At 40.5% G+C, this 22132-nt stretch overlaps 2 protein-coding genes and 2 long non-coding RNA genes across 4 annotated transcripts; 2 read left to right on the forward strand and 2 right to left on the reverse strand.

Moving 5' to 3' along the window:
- Nucleotides 1-1147: 1147 nt before the first annotated feature.
- LOC112167738 lies at nt 1148-2401 on the forward strand. The gene is made up of 2 exons (XM_024304792.1): nt 1148-1667; nt 1806-2401. The coding sequence occupies exons 1-2, from the start codon at nt 1148-1150 to the stop codon at nt 2399-2401; spliced, it is 1116 nt and encodes a 371-aa protein (XP_024160560.1).
- Nucleotides 2402-3044: 643 nt separating this feature from the next.
- On the reverse strand, nt 3045-3663 carry LOC112167748 (glutathione S-transferase T3-like). The gene is made up of 2 exons (XM_024304804.2): nt 3364-3663; nt 3045-3221 (listed from the first exon to the last, which is right to left on the reverse strand). The coding sequence occupies exons 1-2, from the start codon at nt 3652-3654 to the stop codon at nt 3060-3062; spliced, it is 453 nt and encodes a 150-aa protein (XP_024160572.1). The 5' UTR covers nt 3655-3663; the 3' UTR covers nt 3045-3059.
- Nucleotides 3664-19176: 15513 nt separating this feature from the next.
- LOC112181716 lies at nt 19177-20048 on the forward strand. Its single transcript, XR_002929073.2, has 3 exons — nt 19177-19466; nt 19574-19599; nt 19713-20048. It is a non-coding gene; the product is annotated as an uncharacterized LOC112181716 (long non-coding RNA).
- A 307-nt stretch (nt 20049-20355) lies between these two features.
- On the reverse strand, nt 20356-21954 carry LOC112182631. Its single transcript, XR_002929517.2, has 3 exons — nt 21641-21954; nt 20865-21141; nt 20356-20754 (listed from the first exon to the last, which is right to left on the reverse strand). It is a non-coding gene; the product is annotated as an uncharacterized LOC112182631 (long non-coding RNA).
- Nucleotides 21955-22132: the final 178 nt, after the last annotated feature.

Genomic DNA, 22132 nt, shown 5'->3' on the forward strand with positions numbered 1-22132 from the left:
ATGGTACCTGAACTATACCTCAATATTATCGATGGTACCTGAACTTCAATTTTGATCATAACCAGTACCCGAACTTTTCGATTTCATTTTAAATGGTACCTAGAGCCACCTCCGATCACTATTCCGACTAAAAACGGCATGGGAGGCGATCATAGTGATGATTTTTGATGATTTCGAGGGTTGCGATCATATATAGTGATGATTTTTTGGTAATAGACTTGTCTTGAATTTGTTTTTTTGTTTTTTGTTTTTTTAGATTTGGTTTTTTTGGCCGGAATAGTGATCGAATGTGGCCTTAGGTACCATTTAAAATGAAATCGAAAAGTTCAGGTACTGGTTGTGATCAAAATTGAAGTTCAGGTACCATCGATAAAATAAAGGATAAGTTCAGGTACCATTTGTGATAAGGGCAACTCCAACCATAGGCACCATTTGGGGGTGCTATTCTCATTTTAGCACCCCCTTGTTGCACTATTCATATAGGACTTAATTCTCATCTCCAACCATTAGACCTATATGGGGGTGTTATTTTCACTATTCTTGACTAAAATATAATATAAGTATAATTTTGATGAATATTATATTAAAAATATGTTAATTTAATGAAATAAGGTAAAAAAAATAATTTAACATTTTATCATAATATTTAAAAATTATTCTTATTATTTAATGAATTTAATTTTTAAAAATTATTCTTATTATTTAATGAATTTAAAAAAGGTTTTGAAATTTTTTTTTTTGTCGGCATATACGACAAAAGTGTCGGCACATACGACAAAGAATCTAACTATTTAGAAGATATTTTGATGTTTTGTGTCGGCATATATGCCAAACATACGAATTTCGATGTGATATCAGCGCCACGTGTCAATCTCTAATTGGTGGTCCTAATTACGGTCGAGTCTTCGTCCGCCACGTGTCATACATTATCTAATCAAAATAAACTCAAACCGTCCATAAATATGGGGTCATTATCATCCTCATCTCTCACAAATTCACAAACACTTCTCATATCCAAATCATACAAATCTTTCTTTCTTTTCCGTTTTGATTTTGTCAAACCATTTCTGCAATGAATCGTTTGACGAAATGGTTGCAGAAAGATCAAGAAGAGGCCGTCACGAGAAGCCGTCGACGAGCCTTGATGATGTCTGCTGCTGCCTTGCAAATCCAAACTCTGGAAGATGAGGATTCACAATGGGGTGGTTCTTCAGAAGGTCGTACCTATAAGGCCAGGGATCGAGAGCTGATGGATCTTCAACTCAAAGCTCAATACTTCACGGATCTGTGCAGGTATGAACCAAACATATTTCGCAGGCGATATAGAATGCAACCTTGGGTCTTTGACAAGATGATGAGCGATGTGGCCAACTACGACCCATATTTTGTTCAAACAAGAGATGCTTGTGGGAGACTCAGCTTATCCACTGAACAAAAGCTGACATGCGCCATGAGAATGCTCGCGTATGGCATCACAGCTGATTTCTGTGATGATTACCTAGATATTGCAAAGACCACTGCCATTGAGATTTTTGAGCACTTCACAAAAGCAATCTGGAATGTGTACCATGAGACTTACCTCCGCCGACCAACACCAGCAGATTTGCGACGGCTGCTTGACAAAGCTGCAGAACGGGGATTCCCGGGGATGATCGGTAGCCTTGATTGTATGCATTGGCAGTGGAAAAATTGTCCCACCGGATGGGCAGGGCAGTATACTGGCTACAAGGGGAAACCCACAATCATCTTAGAAGCGGTGGCCTCCTACGATACTTGGATTTAGCATGCCTTCTTCGGCCTTCCAGGTTCCCTGAATGATATTAACGTCCTTGGATGTTCACCTTTATTCAATGACGTATGCACCGGTGAAACCCCTGAAGTGAACTACCAGGTACATAATAGGCATTATCGTCAATGTTATTACCTAGTTGATGGCATATACCCTAAGTGGGGGTCATTTGTACAAGCAATCCGAAAACCGCAGACACAACATTTCACAAGGATGCAGGAAGCATACAGAAAAGACGTGGAGAGAGCATTTGGTATTCTCCAAGCTCGTTGGGCAATCATAAGAGGACCAGCTCGTGGGTGGAGTAAGGAGAACCTTCAATACATCATGATGACGTGCATTATCTTGCACAATATGATTGTTGAAGATGAGCATGATGAAGATGCAGCGCAGCCATTTGATCCGGATGATATCCCAACCAGACCAAGGAAAGCAGAGATATATAAGAGACCAGTAATGGACACCGATGTTGATCGCAATCCGCAACAACTAAATCAATTCTTGCGTCGTTATAGGGAGGTTAGATGTCCAGTGATGAATAAAAACCTCCAAGACGATCTAATCGATCACCTATGGACCATGAAGTTACAAGCTAATCAGAACCACCAGTGAGCTTTTTTTTTTTTTTTTGTGCTTTCAATAAGTGGCCATGTTGTCATGATAAGTGGTCATGGCCTACTTTGGTTGTATTGTTGTGTGGTATGCTTTTACTTTGTGTTGTGTGCTTTTAATTTGTGTGGTGTGCTTTATTATGAAAATAAAAGTTCAATGCTTTTTTACGAAGATGATCTACTAAACAAAATAATTTTTATTATCATAAATTAAAACACAAACCATTCAAAACAACTAACAATATTCATTACATCCAAGATGTCTCGCCAAGTGGATCATAAGTGGTCAAGGCTGTGTTGTCTCCTTCAGGGGGTGTAGGATCTTGAGATTGTTCCGGGATGCTTGAAGTTTCTGCCTCCTTATCAATTATTTGTTGTTGCTTCCTCTCCCAATAGCTCCTCTTTCTTGGGGTGAAAATTGATGGATCCACCTGCATCGTGCGAGCATCCTCAGCGCGTTGCTTAATTAGTTGACCTTCCTCAAACTGTCTTTGCCTTTGTTGGTACTCGCGTTCGGTTTGTTCATAATATTTCTGCATTTGAACTCGTAGGCCATCCGCATCCTACTTATTGCCTTTTTTCTTAGCTAGCTTCTGTGCTTTTTGTCCTTGAGGACGTGCCTTTCTTGATGACGGAAGCTCATCCTCGGTAGTGGTTGTTCAACCGTCATCCAAGTTGACATGATTAGGAACACTAAAGTGGGTGTTTTCCATTGATGGTGTTTTCCCAAACTTTTCCGTATTTTTCAAGTATTGCCAACAATGCTCAAACACAAAATCGCAACCTTCCGAGTCGTAGTACGTTGATTTAACATTCATGAGCTACATATAATATTAAGTAAATAAAATATTAAAAAAAATATTGGCTTAGTATAAATCGATGAATAAACTATATATTGGACATTATTGAACTAAATGATAAATAAATCAATAATCATTATTGAACATATTTCAATATAATTACCTCGTCCTCCATATTTTCGCCGCTTCTTCGTTGAAAGTGTTCGACCTTGTTAAGAGCTTGGCGCCACTTCATACATGCCGGACTTATTTTCTTCCAACGAGCGTGGCAACTAGAATGTGTTCTATCCATGCAACCGGCCGGTTTGTGAGCATTGTACTCCTCCGCCACACGACTCCACAATAAGTCCGACTTTTGATCTTTTCCAACGCAACCATCACCCCCAACGGTGATCCAAGCTTGGCAAAGAATAACTTCTTCATTGTGCCTCCAAGAATCCCCTCTTGGAGCCATTTTTTCCAAGACAAAAAAATAAAAGGAAGATATATTTAAGAACAAGAAGATGTAACAATGAATGGAAAATTGTGAAGGAGATGGAGGATATTTGGTGTGAGGAAATAGAAAAGAATGGGTAGGTATTTATAGAATTTCCTATAATTCACTGTTCCAACGGGTATATTTTTTCCCCCAATTTTCTGGTAATTTTTTTTATTTTTTTGGAACAAAAATGAAATAATAACTCTTCAATTAATAAGAGCCATTCATCACTTTTTTCCAAATAATCTGAACCGTTGGATCTTGAATAGATCCGTTACAGTAAAAAAAAAAAAAAAAGTGGTAACATCGGACCGTCCAAATTGATCAGTGCAACATCTGGACAGTGCATTTCATGACCGTTGGGGGTTCCAACGGTCACTAGGGGACAGCTGCGCAGGCGAGGGGCCCACGGCTGCAGACGGAAAGCTCTGAATTTTCTCTCTCCAGCGCGCGTTCCGCGCGTCCTGTCTCTTCCTTCTCCCTTTGGCGCGCGTTTCCTTCAATTTCTTCGTTCCGTGCGTTGGTTCGGCATGTGGGCTGAGACAGCAACGGGGCTGGCCCCCATGCACAGTAATAAGTTCTGGTCTTGGAAAAGTCTCATATTTGAGACTACAAATGAGTCCAAGTCCTATATTTATAGGACTAGACCCCCCAAAAACAAAAGGTTGGAGATCCAAAGTCTCAAAATGGCCCAAAAATAGGTTTGGCACCCCAAGGTTGGAGTTGCCCTAATAACCCTAATTATATATATAGAAACACAAATAGACATGTATGTTATCTATAGATACATATGTATACACACACATCAGAGACTCCCTGATCAAGCATTAGTCATACGCGGGGGTTGATTTGGCTGAGCTGTGATCTTATAATTATCCATCATTGAATATCATGCTTTTCATTTCACTCGTGGGGGTTTCAACTACAAGTTTAATTTAAATTAAAAAACCATTAATTAAAAAAGGATGGTTCTAGTTGGACCTCTAAATATGATATTTGGACTTCTAACTTTTTTCAATTATTAATAGATTTTGTCAAGTCATATGAAAGGACAAATAAAGACAAAAAGAAAAAATAAATAAATAAATCTTCTTGCCTCCCCCAAATATAATATTCAATTAAATTGTTTTTTTTTTCCTTTTTATGAAATTTCCTTATATTGCCTATATAGTTTTATGATTTATCTAAAACAATTAAGTAAAGATAATAATTTCTATAGATGGCCTGTCATTTAATACAAAAATAAATTAAAAACAATATGATTTCAAATTTTCTTAAACTAAATTCATTAATATTATGATTGTTCAAGGAAAACCTAATTTGTGTTTAGCCCAAACTCTAGGTTACTTGACCTAGTGGTAATAGGATTTAATTAGAAGGATCTAGAATCCTATTCAATGTAGAATTACTTTCCTTGTATGATTGAGATTCTATGCATTGTAATCCTCTATATAAAGAGGCCCCTATTATCAATGAGAATACATAGCAAATTCCTCTCAAATTCAGTTTCTCTACAACATGTTATCAGCACGAATCCCTAACCCTGAAATCCTAAATTCGTAGCCTTCAAATCCCAGAAACCACCGCCACCCACCTTGAAGATCTCAACTCCAGGAGTCCAGAACCGGCTGCCCCGCCCCCAGAACCGGCTGGAAAATATCCGAACCGGCCACCGGAAGTATCGAAAGTCCCTCTGCCCGGTTCGATGCTTTCCTCCCAGCCAACTGCTACCAAACTTCACCAGCAGCTGTAGCCGGACCCCAGATCACCGGAGACGAAAATTCATCACCGGAACTGGCCTAAATTTGACTGAACCGGCCACCTGAGCTCACCAGATCTGAACCGGCAGAAAGAAAGAAAGAAAGAAAAAAAGGGGATGAACCTGTGCAGCCCAAGCCCGCCAGCAGGCCCAGCGAAGCCCACGTGAAAGCCAAGCCGCTAGCCGCCAAGCCGCCAAGGTATCTGCCACGTCAGCTCCGATGCCACGTCAGCACCCCGGTCAACGACCGGTCAACACTTTTCTGGCGACTTTTCCGGCCACTTTCCGGCGACTTTTCCGGCCAACTTCCCGGTGACTTTTTCGGTCAGCTACAGTAACTTTCCGGCGACCACTTTTCGGCCATCTTTTTAAGGATGAGTTACCTGAACAAGTTGAACTTTGTTCCACTCGAGACAACTGGCGCAGGATACCATAGGTGGGTCCGAGATGTGCGCCAACATCTTAAGGCTGATGGACTTCTGGAAACCATCTAAGAGCCTAGTCAGAACGTGCTCTCCATTGAGCAAGCTACTGCTTTTGAAGCAAAACAAGCTAAAACCATAATTCTCATGACAAGGCACATGAATGACGCGCTCCAAAATGAATACCTCAATGAGGAAGACCCAAGAAAGCTATGGGTAGAACTTGAGCAGCGATTTGGCAACGTTCGTGACTCCCTGCTTCCTGATTTAGAAGTGCGATGGCATAGCCTCCGCTTTTGTGATTTCAAGTCTGTGCTTGATTATAACTCGGAAGCTCTTCGTATCAAGTCTCTGATGGAGTATTGTGGCCAAGCCATAACTGATACGATGTTGATCGAGAAGACTCTCTCTACCTTCCCCGTCTCTGCACTGATGATTTCAAAGAATTATCGGATTGATGTAAATGCAGGACGTATCACAAGGTTTCATGAGCTCATTGGCGCCATGAACGTAGCTGAAAAGCACGATAATATCCTTGTGAAGAACTATAATACTAGACCCGTGGGAACTAAGTCTATTCCGGAGTCTAACTATAGTCGCGCCCCCAATGGAGGACGCAAGGAGTGAAACCCTAAGGATAGGGACAATTCTGGACATTCTGGTCCATATGTTCGCCCTAAAGAGGAAGGAAATCGCCAAGAGAGGCGTGCACGGAACCGTGGAGGTCAACGTGTGAAGAGAGAGAGAGGCGGAGCCTCCGACCATGGTGGTAACGCCACCAAGAGGATAAGTCGTTCAAATCGCGCCCTAATGGCGCCTCGATCAAGGGAGCCTGACCATAATGATGTTTGTTTTCGATTTGGATCAACTGCACATTGGGCCAAAACATGTACCGCACCCCAGAATGTTGTAAACGCATACAAGACGTATCGTGAAGCAAGGGAAGCGAATTACATGGCACAAGAAGATCAAGATGGCGATCTAGATCTAAGGGTGGAAGACTACAAGGATCAAGACCAAGAAATTGGCGATTTTGATTAAGTCTTTTTATTTTCCAAGAGATGTAGGCGATTGCCATATTACTTTTTATTGGATTAGATTTTCTTTGATCATAGAAACAATGATGTACTCCGTTGGCTTATGAATAAAATTTCGAGTGCTTTTCATTATGACTCAATTTTGATTCTAAGCGTATTATTTTGTGACTACGATGGCTAGGCCATCAATATTAATCCAAGGACATGGAATAGCCCAAGTTCCCCTTGCCAAAAGGCACCTTGATTATTGTCGCAAAAGCTCTCTACGCTCATAGGGAAAATCACACCTATGAATAGCCAACGAATTCCATGCGAAAATGCATGTAGAGAACGGAAATGAGTTCCTTTGCATTACCTCTAATGATTGCGAACAAAGGCGCATCTTAGAAAAGTTTATGTGTAGCTCTAGTGGACTTTATGTCACTATTCGAGCTATTAAATCCAATAAAGTTATGAGAGAAGATCTCTTCGATTTAGACACATATTGGCTTTGTCACAACAGGATAGATCATCCTAGTCATGATATGATGATCTGTCTACAAAAAGACTTCACACGGACATCTTTTCTCTCGAGCGAAATGAAGCATGAATCAAAAGTTGATTCTTAGACTAAGTGTGACCGATGCTGCTGCCTAGGGCACCGCCTCCGTCCACCACCAGCCTAGGGCTGGCGTAGTCCCTATCCATGACTCCATGGATGGCGTCCATCATGGTGATGGCGCCCTAGGTGATGCTGCAATCACCAACTTGCTTCAAAATAGCGTTTCAGACGCTCAGGCTTAACCAAAATTCTCATTGGTTGCTTCTAAAGCCTCTCGCTCGTTTTACTAAGCCTGTTCCTTAGGGAAATTAGGACTGAGACCGTCCTATGCAAAGGATATGACATTACTCATTCTGTTCTTACAAAGAATCCATGGGGATTTTGTGGATTGATTCAACCAACTTGCGGACGTTTAAATATCTCATGATGTTGGTTGACACGCAAACACACTGGTCACATGTTGTGCCATTGTCCACTTGTAATGCTGCTTATGCTACACTCCTAGCACATATCATACAACAACGGGCTCACTCCCCGAATCATCCTATTTAGTCAACTGGATTTGACTATGCTAGAGAGTTTACATCGAAAGACTTTCGATGGATATTGCAATGGGCTTGATGTTGGACATCATATTCCCATGTACACACCCAATTGGTCTCACAGAAACGACTACGATGGTAGCCCGAACATTGGTAATGCGCACCAATCTTCTTACATCCGCTTGGGGTGATGCAATATCGCATGCAGCTATGCTAATTCGTCTACGACCTAATGCCACTCAATGTACCTCTGCATTACAACTAGTGACTGGGTACACGTCTTTTGTACTTACGCACATTTGAGTGAGCCATTTTTGTGCCAATTGCGCCGCCACAGCGCTCTATGATAGGTCCTTACAGACGAATGGGCAACTACGTTGGATTTGAGACTCCAACCATCGTCCGCCACTTAATGCCCTTGCTAGGCGATCTCCTTACCGCTAGATTTGCGGATGTCACTTTGATGAGACAGTCTTCCCGTCGTTCGGGGGAGATAAGAACACGAATGTTCAACAGGAACGACAGAAATTGTCGTGGCCTGTCCCCACTATGTCTCATCTCGATCCGTATTAAAGTGACGAGATCACACAAATATGCTGCAAACATGCCTGCAAGGAAGGACGTCCCTACGAGAGGACGTAGCGCCACCCTACACGGAGGCAGGCATGGCGCCAACGCCAAAGAGAGTGGCACTCTGGCATTACAGGCCATGGCCCCAGCTAGGATGCATGGGAGGCCCGTGGGTTCGAAGGATACTTTGGCACATTCCAATCCTTTGATCATCAAGACTCAAAATCCGTCTCATGAGTATCTTCCGGGTTATGGTTATCGTTGGGGGACGCCTCAACGTTAGAACCTATTCCTGAGAATATAGAGCTCTATGAAACTTACACTAGTGTACATGAGACGTGGGATAGAAACTCCATCATAATTGGTGATGTAGTTGCGTATTTTGTTGCGCATGAGTTTGTTGAGTTAGGTGATATCGAACCACGCTCCGTTGATGAATGAATACCAACGTAGAGAGTTTTTGGCCTAAATGGAAAGATGCGATCCAGGTTAAGATGGATTCTCTAACAAAGAGGAAGGTTTTCGAGCTAGAGATGCTAACACCTCCTGACATAAAACCTATTGACTAATGGGTCTTCGTTAGAAAGCGTGATGAGAAAAAGAGATGGTAATCTCGCCTTATGGCGCAAGGCTTCTCACAAAACGCCCTGGAATCGACTACGATGAGACATATTCTCTCGTAATGGATGTCATTGCACTCCACTACCCTGTCAGTTTGGTAGTTTCCGAATAACTGAACATGCAGCTTACAAATGTGGTTACTACGTATCTCTATAGGGATCTAGATACGGAATATACATGAAGGTTCATGGCGAACTTCATTTACCCAAGTCAAGAGGCTCTAGACCACGGAGCGCGTTTACAATAAGGTTGAAACACTCACTAAAGTGACTACTTGATTGGGAAGGGATATGCCCACGCGTTTCTATAACAAGTTTCGGATTCTATCGCGGTTCATGTTGGACATGATCTTCATTAGAAGTCCTTAAAGAGTTAAGGGAAACCGCTGAACACTTGAAATCCGAGTTTGAGATGAAGGATTTTGGGAGAACACGATTATGTCTCGGTTTGGAACTTGAGCATCGTGTCGATAGATGCTTAGGCATTTTGACAAGGTCAAGCCTTCAAGCACCCCCATGATCGTCCGTAGTCTTGATCCTGAAAAGGATCCTCTTCGTCGAAAGGATGATGACGAAGATGTGCTAGAGGTAGAAGTGCCTTACCTAGTACAATAGGCGCATTATTGTACTTATGCCACTGCACAAGACCGGACATCTCATATGTTGTGAACTTGTTAGCTAGATATAGCTCTGCGCCATCACGACGCCAATGGATTGGTGTAAAAGATATCTTTCGATACTTGAGATGTATGAATGATATAGGCTTGTTCTATCCCTATAGAGAGATGATGGATTCGGACCCATCACACACCAGAAACGCCGCCAACGCTGGCCTACGTTCTCTATCCCCATCCCAAAACGACATGTGTTTTGGAAGGTTTTGCTGATGTTGGGTATCTCTCTGACCCACACAATAGTCATTCCCAAACTGGTTAAGTGTTCACCATGGGAAAAGACCGTGATATCTTGGAGGTCTACAGAACAGACCGTAGTCGCTATATCTTCGAACAATGCAGAGATCATTGCTCTTCACGAAGTGGTTCGTGAATGTATACGGATTGGATCCATAGTTACGCATGTTCGAACAATTGTGGTCTGAAGTCTACCACAGATGAGCCTACGAGCATTTAGGATAATGCTACTTGTTTTGAACAAATGAGGCAAGGCTACATCAAAAGCGACAACACCAAGCATAATCAGCAACAACAGACACTCCTCGAGATCAAAGTGAACTAGGTTCGATCTGAGGACAGTGAGGCAGACTTGTTTACTAAGTCATTGCCCAATTCCACGTTCGAGAAACATGTGGCAAGAATTGGCTTGCGGAAATTATATGAACTCCCATGATCGTAGTCATCAAGGGGAGGCGCATACATCAGGGGGAGATGTCTACATGTTCACCTCGAAACGTGAAGGGTGTGTTGTGCTCTTTTAACCCTTCGACCGAGGTTATTTTTGTCCCACTGGGTTTTTGTTACTCGGCAAGGTTTTTAACGAGGCAACGAGAGAAGCACCGCGTTTGGGCAACACAAGGGGGAGTGTTCAAGGAAAACCTAATTTGTGTTTAGCCCAAACTCTAGGTTACTTGACCTAGTGGTAATAGGATTTAATTAGAAGGATCTAGAATCCTATTCAATGTAGAATTACTTTCCTTGTATGATTGAGATTCTATGCATTGTAATCCTCTATATAAAGAGGCCCCTATTATCAATGAGAATACATAGCAAATTCCTCTCAAATTCAGTTTCTCTACAACAATGATATAATTATTAGGGTTTTTGTCCATTTACCCCATTTTTAGAGATTTTTTTCCCACTTGCCCCATTAAGTTTTTTTAATTCCCTTTTACCCAAAACACTCTAAGGAGATATTCCCTAATACCCCATTAAGATTTTTTTTAATACCATATTACCCTCGCCCCTTTGTACTTAGAGAGAGAAACCATGGGAGACTTCGCCGGAGTCCGGTCAACTTTCGCCGGATTCCGGTCACCGGCTGCCGCCCACCGGAATTTGCTGAAAATCTCGTCAGAAAGTTTTTTTTAGCCCCAATAGACATCTATTGCCTCTATTGCCCCTCTATTAGATGTCTATTGCCCCAATAGTCTATTGCCCCCTAATAGACGTTTATTGCCCCTCAATAGGACTTGCAGTTGCCAGAATGAGAACTAATTTCCCTAAATTTAGACAAATAAAACTTTGATTACAGAAAAAAAAAAAACAAGGAGATTACATAAATTCAAAACGTCTATTGCCGTCCAATAGAGGGGTAATAGATGTCTATTATAGGGCAATAGACATTCAAAACTTTTTTTTTCTTTCCTTCTGTCCTGTTACTTAAAAAAAAAAGAGCTAGAAATTGATTTGGGCACCCAGAGAAAAGCTCTGGGCACCCAATCACCTCTCTCCTCTGCCATAGCCTGGGTCGAGCACCTGCGGCGTCCAGGAGGCCATTGAAGACGTCGTGTGGTCGTCGTTGTCAGCGTCGGCCGAGCTACATCAGAATCTTGGCAAATGTCGACCCGCACCGGCGAGGCGGTTGGACGTGGTCGAGCTCACCGGCGAGTTGCACAGAATCTAGGCGTTGCAGCGGTTGGACGTGGTCGAGCTCACTGGCGAGTTGCACGGAATCTGGGCGTTGCAGCGGTTGGATGCGGTAGAGCTCACCTGCGAGTTGTAGCGGAACCTGGACGAGAGGTCGAACCTCGCCGGAGTTGGAGATCGGGGAGCGATGAGAGAGAGAGAGAGAGAGAGAGAGAGAGAGAGAGAGAGAGAGAGAGAGAGAGAGAGAGAGAGAGAGAGAGAGAGAGAGAGAGGGAAGAGAGAGAGAGTTCAGATTGTGGAGAGAGGAGAAAGACATAAAGAGGATGTAATTAATTAATTAAGTGAAGGGCAAAACTGTCATTTTGCTTTAAACATGGTAAGTGAGAATAAAAATCTGTTGCTGGGGTAAATGGGATAACTTTGCCTCATTTTGGTGCTTTTGGTCAAGAACCCTAATTATTACTCGATCTTCCAACCAAAACCTTGAAATCATTCTTCTAGCAAATTCAAGGGGATTCCAGCAACATATCAAGATCAAGAACCAATCCTCTGATTAATTTTGGTTGAGGAGAGACCTATTTATAAGAGAGTAATATCATGTGATTTTTGATTTATTCTTCTTCTTGTGGTTGAAGGTCTATCTAGTTGTATCTCATGTTCAAGGGTGTTTTGGTAAAAATAAGGATGTCTACTTAACTTTTCAAGTATTCAAAAAAGTAAATTAGAGGTATACTAAATATGGAAAGTCCAAATAGCAAATTTGGAGATCCAATAAGAACCACCCATTAAAAAATAAACACAATTTATGTGATTATGTAGAGATCGGAGATAATAGGGGAGAATAATGTCCCACAGATTGATATTCGGTTCTATTTAGAAGAATAACAAATTTATTATACCTCGCCATTAGATTTAATATATGCAAGGCCGGTCATGTTAGAGGTATGAGGCGAATAATTAAAATGTGGTCTCATGAATAGTGTTTGATCAATAACCAAATTTGTTTTATTCAATAATAAAATTTGATTTTCATATAGTATTTTGTTACATATGTATTGTTTTCTTAAATTATGAGGGGCAAAATAAATTAAACTCATATACATTAGTAACAATAAAAAAGAAAAGGAACTAAATGTGATTATAAAAAAAGAAACTAGAAAAATAAAAGAAGGCCAAAGTAAACCAAAAAAAATAAAATAGAATAAAAAAAAAACCACAATGAATTGGACAAACTGATAATCGAACCTGGGTGAGAGCCTTATAAAAACAGGCCACTAGGATCCCTCCGACTAAACTACAACAATCCACCATGTAACGTGGGCAAAGAAAATTATATAAAAGATTGTTGAAGTCTTTATTTATATAATAAAAAAAAATTAAAAAAAAAACTGACGGAGGCCCGCTTCAGGGCCGGCCTTGAATATATGTTTTCCTAAAATATATATTCATTTTGATATGAGGCCATGGTAACAAGTCCAAAAAAAAAAGACGACAAATTGTTGCTAATCATATGATTTCTAGAGGGAATAGCAGTTTGCACTAGGGCTGGGCGTCCGGACCCGAAAGACTGAGGGCCCGATCCGAACCGAGTGAAAAAGCCCGAATCGGTTCGGTTTTAGAATTGAAATTCTCGGTTCGGTCTAAAGCCCGACCCGAATTGAAATTTTTGGTTCGGTCTCGGGTTCCATATTTTCAGGGCCCGAAAGCCCGAACCGACCCGAATACTGTAGCACATGCCACATGTCAGTCTATGATTGGGTGTTAAAATAATAAGTTAAATATTAAAAAAATGATAATACACAACCCTAAACCTAAAGGCCTCCGTGTCCTCCAGTGAGTCCAGTCCACTAACTCGAGTACTCGACACTCGATAGACGACAGCCTCCTCTCTTTGCTTGCCCCAAATCTCCCTCAGTCCCTCTCACTCTCTCAGTCCCTCCTCTCTCTCTCTCTCTCTCTAGTTTCTCTCCAGTTTCTCTCTCTCTCTCTCTAGATCGAAAGGGCGGCTCGCAAGTTGGAGACGTTGGTATTGGATCTGAGCTTGAATTGGATCGGCGGAAGGAAGACCCAGCCAGCCATCCGGTGTGTGGAATTAGGGTTTCGATTTCGTTTTCGGTGGAGAAAATTCTGATGGGCGATCTAGGTTTTCGCGATTGATAAGGGAAAATCATGGTGAGTGTTCGATCTATGGTGAGTGTTGGAATTGAAGGCGCGATCGGGATTGGGGAAAATGCAAGGCTATGCATGGGAGGGGAGGTGAGGAGAGGAAACGGAGTCGGCACATGTTGACAAGCTCCGGCCTGCTCCGGCCTGGGAGCTAAGTATGAGTTCTTAGCTCCGGCCTGCTCTCTATGAGTTGTCTCGATCTCCGAATATCGAAATCCTCCTCCGCTCTCTCTGTCACGGAATCAAAACTGAAGGTCAAGGCTTGACCGTTACTTTTTCTCAACGTCTCTCTCTCTCTCGCTGTGATCAAAGCTTCTTCTTTTTCTCTGCTATACCTAGGTATTCGGTTCTTCTTCTTCTTCTCTCGCTATGACTAATCTGTGTTCTGCAGTTCATTTGGTAGAATAGTCTTACCAAAGCTGGGTTCTTTTTTCTTTTTCTTTTTTAGTTTTTTTTAATCTGTGTTCTGCAGTTCATGTGCTATCAAGGTTTTATCTGTTAAAACTTTTAACTTACGCTTAGGGTTTAGGAGTTTCATTACTAAATAGGACTATAGAATTTTCGAAGCTTAAACCAAATTGAGGATAATGACTACTGAGTATTTTGGTTCTTGTTATGGGGCTTAACTGCATCATTAAGTAAATGGACATCTGGAAAATGAATGATAGTGATTAAGAACATGTAGTGCTGGGATATTTGCATTAGATGGTAGTTGGGTTTTTTAGGTGACCCAACTTGCTTTTTGGATGGTGTTGCTTGTTTGGGGACTCTAAAAAGCAAACTTGTCTAGTACTAGTAGCATCATTTCTGTGTTCATATTCACTTCAACTTGACTACCTAGTACCTAGAATTGATACTCCATGTCATATGAAACTGTGTTATATGAAACTGTGTTATTTTTAGGACTATGATCCTGAAGTAAGCAGTTAATGCCTATGTGTTGCTGATTTTCATCGTATGTTATCATGATGATGATTTATTATTTAATCTCATTTTGCATCCTCCCTTTTCATTTTCCTTTATTACCTGCTTTGATTCAATAACTGTGTGGCTTGCAGGGTTCTACTCTACTTTTCGGTGCCTCTGTTTTCTTGTGATTAACGTTTACAAATGAAAAGGATTTGATTCGAGGCCGGCATAGTCCCAGACTCCCATCTGTATCCAGTTTGATTTCAAAAGGTATGTCAATTGGATTTATCTAATTGTGTTTAATTGACTTTCTAGCAGTCATGTTTGGTTTTTGATATTGGTTAATTTACTGGTTATTTTTTTTTTTCAAATATTTCTCTATAATGACACTGCAATGGTTATACAGTTATACTTTTGTGGGACCGTGTTCTTAAACCAACCTTCTTTGTGACTAAAATATAAAGAAAAGTTAATTGTAATGATATTTGTGCAGCTTCATATAGTTTCTGCAATTAACAATTCCTTGTTTACTATTTGTGCAGGCCATTGAATGTGTATTTAAAGTTGTCATAGTCATAGCATTACATGGCTTCTCCTCAGAATTCATCCCACAGTTCCGATTCCAATTCATCCCAAAGTTCTGATTCCAATTCCAATTCAAAAGCCATTGCTCTTCCAACACCAACTGATGCTTCAAGGGTTCAGACGATTCCCAAAACATTCAAAGCCTCAAAGAGGAAGGCTGGTGTGAAGAGAAAACATGGTCAAGCTGCAGCTGCTGAACCGAGCAATGCTGGAGATGATGAAAAAGAAGAAGCAAAAGAAGAAAAACCTGCTGGAAGATCTTGGGTGTGGTTGCACTTCAAGAAGATTGAGAAGCCTCAGTTCGAGATTAAGGATGGTAAGAAAGTTCAAACTTGTGTTAAACAGAGAGCTAAGTGCAATTACTGTGGAGCTGATCTTGCATCTGATACTTATGGAAATGGAACTAGTTCACTTAGGAGACATATACTAGAAGTGTGCAAAAAATATCCGGGTAGGGTTGATTTAGAAAGTGGGCAGCAGGTATTAAGTACTGGTGGCACTAAGGAGTTGGTGATGGTGAAATGGAGTCAGGAAGCTTGCAGGGAAGCAGCCTGCAAGATGATAGTAATGGATGAACTGCCTTTCAGTTTCATCGAAAGGCCGGGGTTTAGATACTTTTGTAGTGTAGCTGTACCTAGGTGGGATGTGCCTTCTAGGAGGGTTATTGTGAAACTGTTTCTGTCCATGTATAAAGCAGCCAGATTAGAGCTAAAGAAAGAGTTAAGGAATCATTGCCTTTGCTTGACCACCGATACATGGACATCAGTGCAAAATATCAATTACATGGTGGTGACTGCCCATTTTATTGATGTTGGTTGGACATTGCACAAAAGAATACTGAATTTTAGGGTAATTCCTGATCATCAGGGCAATAACATAGGGAAGTTGTTGGAGGCATGTTTGCTTGATTGGGAAGTTGAGAGAGTGTTGACAATTTCCGTTGACAATGCAAGTGCAAATAACGTTGCAATTGAGTACGTTAGGAAGAAGATGTTAGGCTGGGAGAAACAGCCTGTTCTTGAGGCAAGTACCTGCATGTTAGGTGCCTTGCACATATTCTGAACCTCATTGTCAAATCAGGCCTAAAAATGATGGAGAAATCAATTGCTTCAATTAGGAATGCGATACGCTATGTTCGGAGCAGTGGACAAAGACTTGAAGTTTTTAAAAAGTGTGCAGAGAATGAGAAGGTTGAGTCGAAGAAAGTATGCATCCTTGATGTGCCAACAAGGTGGAACTCTACCTTTCTAATGCTAGAGACTGCTTTACAGCTGCGAAAAGCCTTTGATAGAATGGCTGATGAGGAGGACAGCAAGTACACGCAGTACTTTGATGAGGAAGAAGACATCGACGGTGAAGTGGATGAGCTGCAAGTTGTTGGAGGGTCTGATTCAAGGAAGAAACAGAAGACAAAAAGGGTGGGGCCACCGGTTAAAGAGGACTGGGAAAAGGCAGCAGTTTTTGTGAGGTTTTTAAAGGTCTTCTATGATATGACAATGAGGATTAGTGCCTCAAATCACCCAACATCATGGAAAGCTTTTCATGATATAGTGGCCATCAAATCGGAGATCGATGAATTGTTCAATAAACCGTATGATTTCACTGGTTCAGAGACTGAAATGATCTTGTTCGATATGGTTGTGAAGATGAGAGGGAAGTTTGATAAGTATTTTGGAAGCTTGGAAGACTGCAATCAGCTTTTATTCATTACCTTGGTGTTAAACCCAAGGTTCAAGATCAGAAACTTTGAAAGTATCTGCAATAAGTGGCTGAAAATGAAGTCCGATGACATTAAGAAGAAGTCTGCCGAGGTTAAAGAGCTTCTAGTGGCCCTTTGTGATCTGTACAGCTCCTCATTGATGTTTTCAAAGGCTGGAAATGGAAAAGCTAGGAGTGGAGAGAGCTCAATTAGCCAAGGCAGCAAATCCAGCTCCAAAAGGACGGTTGAGCCTACTGGAAAAATAGCTGACATGGAACAAGATTGGGAGAAAGAATTGGAAGACTCCGACGAAGCTGTTGTTGCACATGAAGTGGATAGATACTTATTGGACCCGATTGAGAAGCCTGCAATTCCTCATAAGTGGGATATATTGGAGTGGTGGAAGTTGAATGGTGCCAAGTATCCTAATCTTGCTGCCCTTGCCAAGGATGTTTTGGCAATACAAGTGAGCACAGTGGCAAGTGAGTCTTGCTTTAGCACAGGCAGAAGGGTCATTGATCCCTTTAGGAGTTCTCTAACTCCCAAAACGGTGGAAGCATTGATATGCTACCAAAATTGGATCAGATCCGAAAGCATCCACAACATTCAATATGTTCCTAGTATCGAGGACATTGAATTTTATGAAAGTGTGGAGGATGGTATGATTTTTATTTTTGGAATGGCTGCGTTGTTAATTTATTTCAAGTTTATAATGCAATGTAGTAATGTCTACCAAAATTGGGACAGTTCTTGCAAATAAACTTTGTACTTTTGTTGTTTTGCAGAACATGCAAGGGAGGAAGGTGCTAGTACAATTGATCAGCCTGAAAACCCATCTACGTCTAAATCATCTAAAGCTTCAAAGAATTCAAGGGTAGGTAATGCAGGCAAAAGTAAAGCAGCAAAATAAGGTACTGCCCCAGTTATTCTTTAAAACTGTGCATTTCTGCATTTGGTTGAGCCTACTGCCTTAAGTTAGTTAATGTTATGCAATCTGCCCCAGTTTTTGTTTAAAACTGTCAACTGTGCGTTTATGCATTTAGTTAGCACAAAAGGATGCGTTTATGCATTTAAAACTGTGCGTTTATGCTTTTTTGTTCTAGGCTGAAATTAGTTTAATGGAACTGTTCTAGGCTGAAACTGTTGGTTAGTGATGATATTGGATTCATGGATTGTTGGTTAGTGATGAACTGATGATATTGGAACTGTTCTAATGGAACTGTTGGTTAGTGATGATTCATGCGTTTAATGGAACTGTTCTAGGCTTTTTCAGTTAATGGAACTGGGTTTCTCAGTTACTTTTTCTGTTTCTCTCTTCAACTTTGTAAATTGATCAGCTTTCAAATGTGAATGCAGAGCTGCAAGTTGGAGTTGTCATGGAGTTCTAGACCTGTTGAGCATGGGAGCCGGCCTAGCAGCAATTTGTGATTTTGTGCAAAACGGGAGGATTGTGTTCATGTTTCTGTTGCAGTTGTAGTACCATTCAAACTTTGAATTTCAAATGATTGAACACATGGTTGAAATGATTGAATAAGTTGGATTGTTTTCTGTTGGACAATGGACAATGTATTTGTGAGTTTGTGACTTTGTGTTGTAAACTATATAAATTTGTAATAATGCATGATTACTGTTATGTTAATGAGATAATTGGATATGCATTCTAGTCTTCCAGGTGCCAAAATGAGTGGCAAATGACAGGGTGCAGAATTGTATTTGGAAAACAGGCAAACATTCTTGAACTGGAAATTAGGCCCGAAAAAAGCCCGAAAAGCCCGAAAGCCCGAACCGGCCCGAACCGGTTCGGTCCCTGTCGGTTTTCATTTCGAAAAAAGCCCGAACCGGCCCGAACCGAAATTCTCGGTCTCGGTCTCGATTTTACTGATTTTCGAGCCCGGCCCGACCCGAGCCCAGGCCTAGTTTGCACGCTAATCATTATATGTATATATATAATTGAAAAAAAAATGAATTCCTTAGTGGAAGGGCCTCTATATATATATATATATATATATACAGCAACGATCGAGAGAGGACGTCCGTGAGTATCAAAAAGTGCGGACGAAATGATATGAGCCGTAGATTGCTTTTAAATGAAAAAGAACGGTCTAAGATCCAAAACTAGTCTCCACGAGAAAACCAGAGTACCCAGTCTCCACGACAAAACACTCTCGCTTGTCATCATTCTCTTCTCACTCCTCAGTCCTCTTCATCATCTCCACTCAAAAACCATTAACAGCGCTGGAGTGATTCCACCGGTGACGCCCGATATCAGTCCCCGCTGAACCTCATCATCTCCTTAGTCCTCCTCACTACTGCCGTTTGGGGGCGACGATGACATGGTCACCGGAATTCATCACCAGTGAAGACCCCGATGAAGGTCCCCAAGTCGCCGTATAAGGTAAAACTTTGAGTTTTCTGAGTTTGAAGATTTGGGATTTTTCAGATTTTGCGTTTGATTTGGTCCTTTTCAGGGTTATGGATTTTGTGGTGCGTTTGATTTTACAGGTTTTGGATTTGCAAGATGATTTCAGGTTGGGTATTAGCTTTATTGATTAGCTACTGTGCTGGTTTCGAGTTTGTTGAGAAATTGTTTCTGTGATTGGTTATTTAGCTTATGAATTTTGTGGTCTGTTTGATTCTTTAGGTTTTGGATGCCCCGGCCTTGCAAGACATGTATGATAATACACTTTTTTGTTTAATTGATTAGTTGTTTTATTGTTATAACTAACTAGTCTATTGACATCTTGTTTTGCAAAATCTGTTTGGGACAGATAAGTTATTTTGTGATTGCAGATGCTCTCTATGAATGAGCTTCACTCTGTACAAAGTAGATTTTCTTATCATTGAGTAGAAATATTTCTTATTTTGTGACTGCAGATGCACAAAAATTATGTTGGCCTTATTTATAGGTCTGTACTTGATTCTATTGTCATCTGTTATCAGTTTAATAGCTCAATTACAAAAGTGTTAAACTTTGGTACAGCAAGAAATTCTTGATTCTTTGTTGTGTAAATGATTTCTTCAGTCCAAGAACTGAATCTGCTTTTTTGGCTCAGATTCTTCTACTTTGGGACCATTTTGTTCACAACTATCCCTTTGCATTAGAAATGGTCATCTATTTTCCGGCTAGCTTCAGCCAAACACTATAAAAGAGGCAAATGAAGAACAAGATTCATGTGACCAATTAAAGGATAACAAGGATGACATAAAAGCATGTCATCAAGGGACTTATGTTATTGCTACTTCTCTCCAGTAGTGACAAAATCAAGTCTCCCAACTCATCTAGATCATTGTTACATACATAGTTGAAGCTACAAAGATTCAATTAGTTCCAACTCAAGATGAACTTTAGGAAATTTAACCAGAAACACCAACAAGGGAACGGGATTGAATTAAAAAGATAGGGACCAATAAGATAAACATAGTTTCATTTCATCAAACCACCGGAACAAGACCAGTATTCAAAATTAACATTAACTAAAGCCTTTTATAATGGAATCCCTGCTGGATATATAATACAACATTCGTGTAATGATTTCATTCCTTCCAACATTCGTCTAACTATGAATATGCCTCTCTCAATCAAATTCCTTTGCAAAGTCATAAACAGTCGAGGGAACCTTCCTTTCCTTTTAGCCCACAGAAAAAATGAGCTCCCAGTAAACATGAGGCATATGCCAGCAATGCTGCAACATTAAGAGTAAACCAGAGTCACCAGCAGAAACGGGATAAAAAAAAAAGAAGGAAAAATCCCAATTATGGTATCTGGTATAAAAAGAACAATAAAACAACTAACCAATTAAACAAAGAAGTGTATTTTGGCAAGCCTTGATCTTCCGGATCACCTTTCAGACATGTAATCATTTAGAGTGCTGAAGTGAAGGATTTAATCTTGCTTCATGAACTTTATGATACCTCACTGTAAAACTACCACATTATTCATAGGTGGATAATAGGATTAGAATTCGATGAGTGGTGGAAAATAGGATCAGAATTCCAACAGGGAACATCCCAATTTCTGAGACTGGTCTTCAGTGGTGAGGTCCTCCATCTCATATTTCCGTCAATTCTAGCTAATGCATAAAAGAACTTATGAGTGGATGAAACATCACAAATGAGATGACAAATATAATTGACTCATATTTCAAGCTATTTTGATCATGCATTGAGATAGTCATATCATAACAGTTACCATCAATACAATTGAGAATAATAAATCCAAAAGAGAAGATGAAAGAAATTGACTTCAATTCAAATAATTAGGGGGATGCAAAAGATAATTTGCCGTACAGTTCTCCGGGGCCACTAGTGTAGTCTTGGCCTTGGCAATGGCTACCGTAGTATTCCAACCTTATTACCAATTCATCAAATAGAATTTATTAATGAATTTGGTGAATGCTTTTCATTGTTGCCTAAAACTAATTAACATATATACAAATCAATGAATAACTTCAACAACAAAAGAAAGAAAAAAGAAACCCAGAAACAGAAAGAAGAAAAGTCCCAAATATGGTAAAAACCCTAAATTTTGTAATTGGAAATCAAACACATCAAAAAAGAGAGAACTCATACTCTAGATGTGTTTCTGTGCTTCCATGTCTCCAACTTTTGCCGCGAAAACTCCAAGGGAGGCCGGTACCATAGAGCACTACAATTTTTGTGAGATAAAGGAAAAGAAGAGCTAGAGTTTGTGTTGCGACAATCGTGCAATCTGAGGTCAGTTTCAAGCGTCAATGGTGGAGACTAGGAGTCGGGTTGGAGAACTGGATTTTGGTCGGAGAAGTCAAGACAAGAACTCTGGTTTTGTCGTTGAGAGAGTGAGACTGAGGAGTCGGGTTGAAGCACAAAGTTATTTGACCCGCGATTATTATTGGAGGCATTCATCTTAGACCGTTCCTTTTCATTTAAAGCAATCTACGGCTCATATTGTTTCGTCCGCACTTTTTGATACTCACGGACGTCCTCTTTAGAACGTTGCTGTATATATATATATATATATATATATATATATATATATATATATTATCTCCAACTAATTTCATCATACGTGATACGTAGTTTTAA

Source organism: Rosa chinensis, chromosome 1 (genome assembly GCF_002994745.2).
Source record: "Rosa chinensis cultivar Old Blush chromosome 1, RchiOBHm-V2, whole genome shotgun sequence".
Taxonomy (NCBI): Eukaryota; Viridiplantae; Streptophyta; class Magnoliopsida; order Rosales; family Rosaceae; genus Rosa; species Rosa chinensis.